We start from the raw sequence: 12,558 nt of genomic DNA, 5'->3' as shown, positions 1-12,558 counted from the left end.
TGATGGTGGGATGTCCTATTCTGGTCTGGTCTATTTGGAGTTCTAAAAGCTTCTTGTATCTGAATAGGCCTAACTTTTTGCATGTTTGGGAAGTTCTCTGCTAGGATCCTGTTAAACAAATTTCTAGACCATTAACTTCTCTCTCTACGTGCTCCTCTACACCCATTATCCTCAGATTAGGCCTTCTGATGGTGTCTTCCAAGTGTTGAATACATCTATCATATTTCTTGGATTTGTATTTGATAGTTGTATTTTCTTTCTCTATAATATCTAGGCTGTCTTCAATTCCTGAAACTCGATCTTCTGCATGGTCTAACCTACTATCAAGACTTCCTACTTTGTTTTTTCTTTCTTTCCCTTCTAGTTGGTTGGCTTTGATTGCTTCAAATTCTTTGTTGGAGCTTTGTTTTAGATCTTGTATGAACTTCTCTACTTCCTTAATTTGGTGTTCAGTGCTTATTCTCAAATCACTTAGTTGATTGGTTATGGTTTCTCGGACTCACATTCCTTTTGTTGGGCTCCATTCAGCATTCCCTTTGTGGTCTCCCTGACTTCTCTCAGCTCTCTGTTTATGGATTCCATGAATGCCTTTAGTGATCTTTGTGTATTCTCTTCCTGCTCTCTCAATTCCTGTATTACTCTTTGATTAGCTTCTTCACCTTCTCACAGTTCCTATAGTTCTCTTTGAGTGTTCTCAGCCTGCTCACGCCATTCCTGACTTTCTCTTTGACTGATCTCAGCCTGCTCATGCCATTCCTTTATTTCTCTTGAGTATTCTCAAGCTGCTCATGCAATTCTGTATCAATCTTTGAGTAATTTCCTCACGCTCAGGAGATTCCTGTATTAACCTATGTTTTGCCTCCTCTCTCTCCCTATCACGCTCATACAGTGTCCTTTGCAGGTTTTCAATCTTTTCATTTACCATGTTTACCAGTAGTGTTTGTAGTGCTTTTTGGGAACTCTCCTCTGGATTATTCATTATCTGTGCTGTTTCCTGATTATTATGAGTGAGAGTTTAGGGACCCAGACTTGCGGTTTTTCTTGTGTTTTTCCGGGTTGCTCTGCCCATTTGGGATGAAAGTAACACCAGTTTTGTGCTAGCACACTATTTTAAGGCAAGCATCAACCAAAGTCTGTAGTTGCACAGTCAGAACTCTGCAGATACAATCTAGTTCAACAGATATACCTATTCAACATCAAAATACTATGTATTAATGGGCTACGAAGCACAAAGAATTTGGCAAACAGAAATTATTAGGTTTAGGGAGAGATGTGGGTAAAACTAGGCATACAGGGATGTGGAAAGGCAGCGGGAGAGTTAACTAAATCCTTATATCAAAGTGGGAAATAGGTTGGATAGAATGATAATAGAGAGAGAAAAAGAAGAAGAAAGAGAAAGAAAAAAAAGAAGAAAAAATAGACAAACAAAAATTAAAAATTAAGAAGTGCAACACTTAAAATTATGCAAATATGAAAACATAATATTCAGAGAAGAACGTGGATAGAATAAGAGAAGGGGAGGGATAGAAAGGAGACATGAAAAACTTAAAAATAAAAATGCTTAAAATATTATATAAGTATAAAGAGGTAGTACTGCTATTAAGAAATTTAAGTCTAAGAGGTTTTAAATTGAGTAATAAATTTCTGGATTAAGTGTGTACACAATGGGCCAAAGGTCTAATAATCAACTACGGGTATATGAGGATGAACAGAACAGCAATTAAGTCACGCAAAGAAGAATGAAAGAGAAGAAAAAGTGAAAAGAATGAGAAGGAAAGAAAAAAAAGGATCAAATGGTCAGTAGAGCTAAACAAAAAAAAATTTTTAAGAAGAAAAACAGAAAAAAAGTACACACAGATATACCCCTAAAATAAAAATTATAAGAGGAAGAAAAAAAAGTTAATAGAAAACAAAAATTTTTAATATAAAAATTAAATATTTTAAAAAAGTTTTAGAAAAAAAAATTTTATAAAAGGTAAAAAAAAAAGAGTTATTTAATTTTTGGGGGGAGTGGGGATTGGAAGATCCTATATCTCCCTTGTGTCCGTAATCAGTCTCTTGTAGGAGTCTCTGGTCTGCTTGTGGTGTTTGATTTTCCTGTGGCTTGGTAGGTTTCTTAAGTCAGTTTGTTTGAGCAGGCAGAAAAATGCTCTGCTTTACACAGGATTTTGTGATCCTCCTCCCAGGCTAGTCTAATGGTAGGGAGATCTGCTTTGAGTATCATAAAAGAGGGAGGTGGCTGTTTCCTCTAGTTTGGTGATGCTGTGATGAGGCTAGGTTCTGTGTAGAGTTGAGGCCTTTCAGCAAACAGTAGCTTTTCCCTGAGGGGCTAGCTTCTGAGATACTCACAGGGCCCAGCCTGGAGCCATTCTCAGGGTTTATGTTTACTGAATTTCAATTGATTGTCAAGGCTGCTGAAGGGAGGAGTAGCCTCTGGCTCTGTTTACCCAGTGAAGAAAGCCACTCCTGGAGTTCGTGGTCCAAGCTGGGTGATTTTCCCTGGGTGGAGCTGAGCCTAGCAGGTCAGGTCAGGTTCCTGTGACCTGCTAAATGACTCTTGTTTTCTTCCAAGGCCTGACTTGGAACTGGCTGTTCAGCCAGGCCTTTGTCAGTATCAAAGACGGAGATCTCCAGTAGTGGGGGTGGGGGGGCTTCCCTCCTCTGCTCCCTGGGAAGGAGTGAGGATGTCAGGCTTCTACTCACGCTGGAGTCTTGGTTCCTGGGTCCTCTCTGGTCTGCGAACTGCAGGATGAAGATGTCTTCTCCTTGTCAGTTCTTGCTGGTGGTAAGTACAATCCATTCCCCAGCTGCGTCTGGTGCCTTTGTCCCAGACTCTCTGTGTGGCAGGTATGCCGCCACCACAGCCACGGCTACGGGCAAGTGCTCAGATCTGTCTCCTAGACTGGATTTTCTCTCTCTGGCCTAACTCTCTGTCCTGTGATGGCACACTTGGTGTGATTCTCTGGCTTAGGACTGTTCACTGGAACACTAAAACTGCTTTCTATGCGAGAGCTTGTTTAGCCTCCAGCTTCTCCTCCGCCATCTCCCTGTCCATCTTTTATTTTTTCTGATTCTTAAAGAAATACATCTATTGTGTTGTGCTCTTAATTCTGGCTTTCATTCTTTTTAAATTTGTAAACATATAACTTAATTACTACCTTATTTACTATAATTATCTTTATCCATACACGAAGGCAGTATTTAATAATTATCATTTAAAAATCTTTTAAGATGACAAATGTGTACATTCCTGTTATCAATAAATAAGATCTATTCTTTAAATAGATTGACACATATGGAACCATCTGTTTACTCTCTCCCATTATCAGAAATCAAAACCTGGAGTATTCACTTAACTTTTTTAATGTTTTACTTGTTCACTGGTAAAAGGGAAAACTAGAAGATTATCTCTATGATCCATTTTTTAAATAGAAGAATCTCATAATAAAGCTAGGAGAAAAGCAAAGAAGGGCTTAGCTGAGAACAGAAGCATATCTTCACATCCCAACCAGCTCTCAATTAAGAACATTCCCCTGGCTGTTTCTCAATCTTATTTTCAGACCTGTACATCAATATATCAGAAACACCAATTTTCCTTCAAATTAAAAAAAAAAACTGTAAGGGAAAATTTCCATAACATTAAACTCTCATGTGTTAATAATGTTTTTCTTTTGTGCAATGAGGCAATTTCTAATGCCAGGTAAGTTTATCATTTAACCTAGCTATTCTACGTCTAGAAAGGTTTTCTTAGGATATCATTTAAAAAATGCAAAGACATATGGATGGGGGTTAATATTTCAATATTTAAAAAATGGAAATGCCCAACACATGGACCTAGGAAAATAATGTCTGTCTATGTGGTACAATATAATATTCCATTCTCAGACATGACAATAATACTACTCTGAAAGAATGTTCAGAGCATATTGAAATAATATCAGGCTGAAAATAATATTATACCATTTTCTTGTTTTGATGTACAAGTAAATAGATGAAGAGAGTAGTAAGAGCATGAGAAAGTGATTTTGGAGGAAGGGGAGGGGAACTAATAAGCAATCATACAATAAGATTGTCTATAAAAATAAATACCAGAATCTTGGCACAGTAATGCAGTTCTTTTTTTTAAATTTTAATTTTTTTAATTAATGCTACTTTTATGTATTTTTTATTGTAAAGATACTATACAGAGAGGTTACAATTACATGAGTAAGGTAATGAATACATGTCCTATCAAGCATTGTTACCCCCTCTTTTGTTTGTCCCCTACCATCCCAACCTTCTCCACCTCCCCAAATCCTCCCTTGCACGTCCCCCATCCCAGCCCACTAGTTGTAAAGTTAATTTGCAACATAGGGTCTTGTAATCTCATTGTTACAGTGGATCAGCCTGTGTCCCTATTTAAGCATTTTGTTTTTTCCCTTCCCCTCCCCAAATCAGAAAAATGTATATACAAGATGCAGGGCATCAGAATCAAATACAGTGAAAACAGGGGTTATACCATGGGAGAAGAACATACAAAAGAAACAAAAAAAAAATCACATAGCACATTATAAGTACATTTAAACAACAGCAAGAAAGATAAAACCACTTGTATCCCTATCTTGGGGTTCATTTTGCTTAACATCATCTTATATCGTCATGTACACATAGTTTTTTACCTTTTGTGCTTTTCCTAGACTTATACTAGTTGTTGCTAGACATATACTAGTTGTTACTAGTTGTTCCCCATGGGAGACCATGGGACCTATGTTTTTTTGGGCCTGGTTTACTTCACTTAATATAACTTTTTCCAAGTCTTTACATTTCCTAACAAATGGGGCAGTGTCATCTTTCTGAGAGAGGCATAGAATTAGAAAAAAATGATATACATATATAACACATTTTCTTGATTCATTCATCTACTGAGGGGCATCTGGGTTGGTTCCATATCTTAGCTATGGTGAAAATGCTGCAATAAACATAGTTGTGCTGGTAGCTTTAGTGTGACCTTGTTTGTGATCATTTGGGTAAATGCCCAAAAGTGGGATTGCTGGGTCATAGGGGAGCTCTATGTGGAGTCTTTTGAGGAACTTCCATACTGCTTTCCAAAGTGGTTGAACAAGTTCACACTCCCACCAACAATGCAGTAGAGTTTCCTTTTGGCCACATCTGCTCCAGCATCTGTTGTTATTAGACTTCTTGATTATAGCCATTCTAACTGGGGTGAGGTGGAATCTCAGTTTTGTCTTGATTTGCATTTCTTTTATGGCAAGAGAAGTTGTGCATTTCTTCATGTGTCTATTGGCCATTCTTATGTCCTCTTCAAGGAAGTCTCTCTTTTAAGTCTTTAGCCTATTTGTTAATTGGGCTGTTCTTTCTTTGAGGATTTGTTGTTGGGGGATTTAGATTTTTGAGTTCTAAGTATATTTTAGATCTGAGGCCCTTGTCTGTTGTATGGCTAGTGAAGATCTTTGCCCAATCTGTGGGCTTTCTATTTATTTTGTTAGCTATGTCCTTTGCCATGCAAAAGCTCTGCAGTTTCATGTAATCCCCTTTGTCCAGCCTTTCTTTGATTTGTTGTGTTTCTGGGTCTCTATTAAGAAAAGTTTGGCCTGTGCCAAGGAACCCTATGGTTTCTCCTATTCCTTCCTGTAATGTTTTCAGAGTGTCTGCTTTGACTTCTAGGTCTTTGGTCCATTTGGAGTTGATTCTGGTGAAGGGTGATATAGAAGGAGCTAGTTGTAGCTTTCCACAGTTGTTTAACCAATTTTGCCAGCACCATTTACTGAAGAGGCTGTCTTTCTTCCATTCTATTTTTTTAGCTCCCTTATCAAAGATTAGGTGCTATAGGTCTGTGGGGTCATTTCTGGGTCTTCAGTCCTATTCCTTTGGTCCCCAGATCTGCTCTTCTACCAGTACCAAGCTGTTTGGATTAGTATAGCTTTGTAGTAGAGTTTGAAATTTGATATTGATATTCCTTCAGCAGTCTTCTTTCTGCTAAGGATTGTTTTTGCTATTTGGGGTCTTTTATTGTTCCACATGAATTTTTGGGTTGCTTCTTCTATTTCATTGAAGAATGAGGTTGGGGCATTGATAGGTATTGCATTGAATTTGAAGATAGCCTTTGGCAGCATTACCATTTTCATGATGTTGATCCTCCCAATCCATCTCCTCCACCATCTTCCTCTGGAATCTAATTTCAATTTTTATTTTAAAGGTGATAAACAGAGGGGTTACATATGTCAAGTACTGAGTCCTTTTCTTTTTTTCCATTTCTTTTTTGCACAGTGGTGTAGTTCTTTAAGCCTAGATACTCAGTATATGGAGATGGAGAAAATCAAAGTTTGAGGCCAACTTAAGAGAATAAGTTAGTAAGATTCCCAATTCAACCAACAGCTGAGCATAGTGGTAACTGCCTGTCATCCCTGCTACACAGGAAGCATAAATAGAATAATTATGATCCAAGTCAACCAGACAAAGACACAAGATTCTATTTTAAAAGTATCCAGAAAAAGGATGGAAGTTTGACTCAAGTGGTAAGAATCTGGCTAGCAAGGATAGGACGTGAGTTTAAATCTCAGTACATCCAGATAAATAAAAACTAAAAAATTAGCACTAGAAAGTATATAATGCTGATCTCTGAATTTACTTGTGAGATTTAAAAGGGAGGTGAATATGTAAGTAGAATTGTTTGTAATTATATAGACTCACTTGCATATATTATTAGAAAATTATCTTCAAAATAAACATTTGTTTATGCTTTCATTCAATTTCATATCCTAGCAAAATAAAATGCTCTAAGATATTTTGAATTACAAGAAATATATTTTTTTCTTTAATAAACCTTTGATTGGAAAGCGAAGGCACTATAAAAATTTCCGAACAGGTATATCCACCCAGAAGAACATATGAAAACACTCTAATAAGGTATGTCTGAAATTGCTCCTAATATTCTAATCAGAAAATTAATATATAGTCATTCCCAATTATTTCATCAAATATCTACCAATAATGTTTCCAAAATTTTATTAAGAAATAAATAAGTTGATAAATGAAAAAAATAATAAACATTCAAATAAAAAGCTACCATCAGCATACTAGCTATAAAATAATTGTAAACCATCCAATCCTAACAATTCTAAGGTCTATGAGTTGAAGGATGATGTAGAAGAATTCCAAATTCATTGGTCATTAAAGGAAGGTAAGTATTCAATTCTTATGGATCCAGAAATACAAAAATAAGTTTTGAGAATTTGTCCTCTATATGAAAATGAAGATAATCTGAAAAAGACACCTAAGTAATGTGACTCTGTCTCTTACCTTATTGCATAAGTAGAAGCTGTGACCATGAGAAACAGCACCAGGACCATGCAGACTCCAGTCAGGCCAGGAACTACAGATTAAAAGGAAGAGTACACAAGTCCATTTTAAGTCAAATCATACTTTCAAAAAGTACAAAACAGTACCTTAAAATCCAAAAAAATTATGCTATGCCACAAAAAACAAGATTCAAATTACATATCTTAAATGTATCTTCCCTTCAAACAAGACTTCTATAGAAATCAGCCCAGTTTCAAAATACTTGAGTCACTTTTCATTTTTCAGTAAAAGAGTCCATTCCTATGTGCTAAAATACCATACTCAGAGTAGTGAATGTGTACTTAGGTCTGCAAATATAAATTATACACAATATCAGTGACTACTGCCAGGGCAGAAGAACACCCTTTCTGTATTTTTCCCCATCCTCTACTCAATCTCTCGTATTCTTCCTTCTCACCCTTTTCCAGGCTACTGGTTTCCTCAGTTTCTAGTTCAGATAACTTAATTTGGACTATCTGAAATAATTTTAAAGAAAAATGTCTTGGAGTACATTTTGCTTAACATTATCTCATGTGGTCATATGTACATAGCCTTTGATCTTCTTTGCTTGTCCTAGACATGTCTAGTCATTGCAAACAAGGGAAACCATGGGACCTATGTTTCTTTGGGCCTGGCTTACTTCACTTAAGATGATTTTTTTCCAAGTCTTTCATTTTCTAACAAATGAGGCAATGTCATTCTTTCTGATGGAGGCATAGAATTTGAGATAATGTTAAGCAAAATGTACCCCAAGAAGGGACACAAATGTTTTTTTTTTTTTTCTTGCTAGTGTTTTTAATGTACTTACAATGCACTACGTGATTCTTCTGTTTCTTTTCTATGTTCTTCCCCCATGGTATAACCCCTTTTTTCACTGGATTTGATGCTGGTGTTCTGCATCTTGTATACACATTTTTGTCATTTGGGGAGGGGAAGGGATATTGGGGAATGCTTAAATGGGGATGCAGGCTGACCCATTGCAATGATGAGATGTACAGGACACTATGTTGAAAACGAACTTTACAATGTCAGGGTTGGGGGGGGGAGTGAGAGGAGTTGGGAAGGTGGGGAGGGAAGTGATGGTGGGAGGGAACAAAGGAGGAGGTAAAAATGCTCGCTATGAAATGTATTCATTACCCTACTCGTGTAACTGTAACCCCTCTGTACAACATTTTTACGATAAATATATATTTAAAAAAAGAAAAATGTATATTTTAAACTAAAGCTTTTTCAAAAGCCACACATGCAAGAAAGAATTATATATCTGAAAAAGAAAGCAATGAAAAGGACCATGCTGAGCAAAATACAATACATTTCACAATAAAATACCATGATATAGTCCAAGAAAGAAAGAAAGAGAAGAAAGAAAGAAGGTAGGAAGGAAGAGGGAGGAAAGAATGAGAGAAGGAAGGAGGGGAGGAGAAGAAAGGGAAGGAGGGAGGAAAGAAGGAATAAAGAAAGGATAGGCAATTAAAACAGTATGGGGTAAGCTTGGAGGCATCAGTGAGCAAGGTATAGGTTAACAAGGGGATGAATCAGGATAAATATTGCCAGAACAGTTTTTTTCCCCATGTATAAAAATAAGACAAGAAAACCTGTTTAAAGAAAGAGGGGTAAAGAAGAGTGAAACAGAGGAAGAGACTTAATGAAATTTATATACATATATATATACACTCATTTATGTATGTATATGTATTAATTCCATTGTGTATATTTCAATATATGTTTATTTCAATGTATGTATGTATTCCAATGGACGCACACATATATGAATAAACACACATGCTGAAATAAACATACACAGATTGTATATGTGTGTAGAAATGTCACCATGTAACCTTCCTTTGTATAACGAATGTATGCTAATATGAACAAAGAATTGTAGATTTTAAGAAAAATTACTGCATTGATATCTTAACATTTGCAGACATATTTCTTTTTAGTATGGAAAAATATATTCTAGCATAATGAAAAACAGAAAATGTGTAAACATCTTGTCAAACTTAATAAAACGATCACTATACATTTAGTGTTTGACCCTATAGAGTGTCTCAAAAGAATTACTGATGAACCATAAATTGCAAGTAAAATATCAATAGGATCTTTTTTGCTATATTTTCACTACTAAATTTAATATCCTATCCAGGTTATACTTTTTTACTCTTAAAATCACACTAACAATGTTAAGTTCTAAAGGCTCTGAGAGACTCTTAAATTAGAACACAAAGTAAGACTGCTAAAACAATTGTCTCTGGAGAAATACACACTTCACTTATCTTCTAGGCAAGGTACTCCCTGTGAAACAGAGGGGATACTGCGACTGTGAGCCACTTGTAGAAGCAAACAAGCTGGGTGCAATCTAAGAACAGTATAGATATGAACTGCTTAGATCCCAGAGGTTTAGAATCACTGAAAAAATAACATTGAACCCTGATTACAATAGAAAAATATTCCACATAAAGAGAAAGCCAGGGGAATGATGAAAGATTCAATCTTTTGACTCTTCACTGTTGAGTACTTTCTTCTGCTCACTTTCCCCAAAACATAGATTTAGAACCCTTAGGTAATATGTTTCCTGATGTACTAAGACTAAGTCATGTCTTCCTAGGCTATTTTCTTTCCCATTATCTTTTCCATTTTCTCCACAGAAGTGCTCACTTCCTGAAGATAAGAGAAGAAAATAACCTAGTTTACACTAAAAGATAAAAGGTTCAGAAAGAATCCCTGTTTAAAAAAAAATAGCATGCTCTTGAGCTGGTCATATGTGGCTCACCTCTATAAACCCAGTTATGTGGGAGGTGGCAATTAGTTAGTACAATGCCAGCTGGAACAAAATATTAGTAACATTCCATCTTAACAACACCAGGAACGGAGATGCACATCTGCAATACCACCTACATTGTAGGCAAAGGTAGAAGGATCATAGTTCAAAGCCAGTCTAGTGAAAGCATTTGACGCTATGTGAAAAATACACTAAAGCAAAAACGATAAGGTTTATGCAAGTGATGGGGCACCTATCTAGCAAGCTGCAGGTCTTAAGTTCAAACGTCAGTATCATGGCCTCAGAATAACCTAGCTACTGCACTGCCAAGCTTTTGCAGAAACAAACATTTAACCACATAGAGACTTGCTTAATATTGTGCATAGCTGTTTATTTTTAATAGTCAGGTTATGCTTAACTGAGACCTCAGTCAACATATGAATGGAGAAGGACCTGTAAAATTACCTTTGCCAGAAAGCTCACCAGTAATAACCCCTCCCCATAAGTGTTGACATAATAAGCAACCACGTTAGACAGAATAAAAGAATTCAGTTTGCCTCACCCCACAAAAAATATAGAAAATTCACATCATTCTTTAGTGACAAAAAGCAGATCAGTTTTGGCAAGGGGTAGAGGACAGAAAACATTGTTCAGGAACACAAAAATTTGGAATGCACTAATGGAAATGTTTGCCATCTTGATGTTGCTAATAGTTTGACAGGATTTGTAATATGTGTGTATGTATGTATATTAAAGCCAATCAAATTCTATACTTCACATGTATGTGTAAAGTAGTAAACCTCAACTGTAAATCGATAAATTAGAAGAGGAATGAAAGAAGGTTGTTCTCCCTGATTTTAAGTAAATAAAAAAATAGACCCTTACTCAACCTAATGATTAACTATTTGTTAGACTCTAAAATGGCTACACTACATGAAATTTGTAGTTGGAAAAGTCTCTGCAATGTTTTTATTGGATCTGTACTAATATTATATAAAGTTGTTTCCTTGTAGTTTTCTATGTAGTTAAGAACATGTAGTTAAGAACACATAGTTGGGGCTGGGAATGCGGCTTGGTGGTAGAGTGCTTGTCCAACATGCATGAAGCCTCAGTATCACATATACAGAAAAAGCCATACATGGTGCTGTGGCTCAAGTTGGAAGAGTGCTAAGGTGCTAGCCTTGAGCAAAAGAAGCTCAGGGACAGTTCCCAGGACCTGAGTTCAAACCCCATGACTGGAAAAAAAGAACATGTAGTAAGATTAGAAAGGGAATGTCTGTAAATCATCTCATTAGAAGGACATATGAAAAAAATGGATACCAAAGTGTATTGTTGAACACTAATTGGAATTTTATATATATTACTCACAAATGCCAGCATCATATGGTGGTTCATGACTAAAAGCCCAACTACATACAAGATAGAGATGGGAGTATTGTAGTTGTAAATGTTAGCAAGCCCCTACCTCAAAAACAGGCTGGATCTGGTAGTGTACAATTGTAATCCATTATAAGAAATACAGCCTGGCACTGGTGGCTCACACCTGTAGTCCTAGCTACTCAAGAGGCTGGATCTGAGGATCATGGTTCAAAGCTAGTCCAGGAAAGAATGTCCATGAGACACTTATCTCCAATTAACCATCAGAAAAGTGGAAATGGCACTGTGTTTCAAGTGATAGAGCGCTTGTTTTGAGCTGAAGAGCTGAAGGACAGCACCCAGGCCCAGAGTTCAAGTCCAATGACCAACAACAACAACAAAAATGAAATATAACAGTAGGAGGATCATGGTCCAAGATTGACCTGGGCAAGAGCAAAGGACCCTGAATGTGACTTAAAGTGGTAAAGCACTTGCCTCGTAAGCACAGTGCCCTGAGCTCAAAAAACCATAGAACTAAAACAAAACAAAACAAAAATCATAATCATCCACTGAAGAGTACTAAGACATGGCAGTGTATTAAAGTCATTTAGGAATGCTAATATCAAAACCTCCATCTAAACTTATTTCTTCAAATGTATTGTACCAATGAATTTATTTTAGAGCAGAACATGGCACTTACATTGAAAATCATAGCGGTATAAAATGGTTAACTTCAGCCATTTTAATATGAAATAGATCCAGATCTCCCAATGGTCTATAGATTTTGAGTTTATGGTATTATTACTGTTCCTAGGCAAAACTCTAATGTTTCTTAATCTCTTGTAAACTAAGAGAAATGATTACAACAATCTGTGTGTAGATGTGTATGCAAGCATGTGTGTAGATGCATGTGTGTATGTGTGTGTCTATGTGTGTGCTGATTCTGAGGCTTGAACTCAGGACCTGAACACTGACTTTGAGGGGTTTTTGCTCAAGGCTCAGAATCAGCACACACACAGACACACACAAACACACGTATACATATAAACACATACATACACATGCACTATACACTCTACCACTTGAGCCACAAATTCACTTCC

At 36.5% G+C, this 12,558-nt stretch overlaps 1 protein-coding gene across 2 annotated transcripts in view; it reads right to left on the bottom strand.

The window, feature by feature from the left end:
- The window catches only part of Nox4 (NADPH oxidase 4), a 189,159-nt gene that overhangs the window by 116,737 nt on the left and 59,864 nt on the right, over nt 1-12,558 (bottom strand). For both annotated transcript variants that reach the window (XM_042688089.1, XM_042688082.1), the window contains exon 7: nt 7,300-7,372. In XM_042688089.1, coding sequence (XP_042544023.1) covers nt 7,300-7,372 — 73 coding nt within the window. The remainder of the gene's footprint in view (nt 1-7,299; nt 7,373-12,558) is intronic.

The sequence above is a fragment of the Dipodomys spectabilis genome, unplaced genomic scaffold, assembly GCF_019054845.1.
Source record: "Dipodomys spectabilis isolate Male_0828 unplaced genomic scaffold, ASM1905484v1 ptg000003l, whole genome shotgun sequence".
Classification (NCBI taxonomy): domain Eukaryota; kingdom Metazoa; phylum Chordata; class Mammalia; order Rodentia; family Heteromyidae; genus Dipodomys; species Dipodomys spectabilis.
The sequence above is the reverse complement of the archived record's forward strand: the minus strand, read 5'-3'. Positions and strand labels throughout refer to the sequence as shown.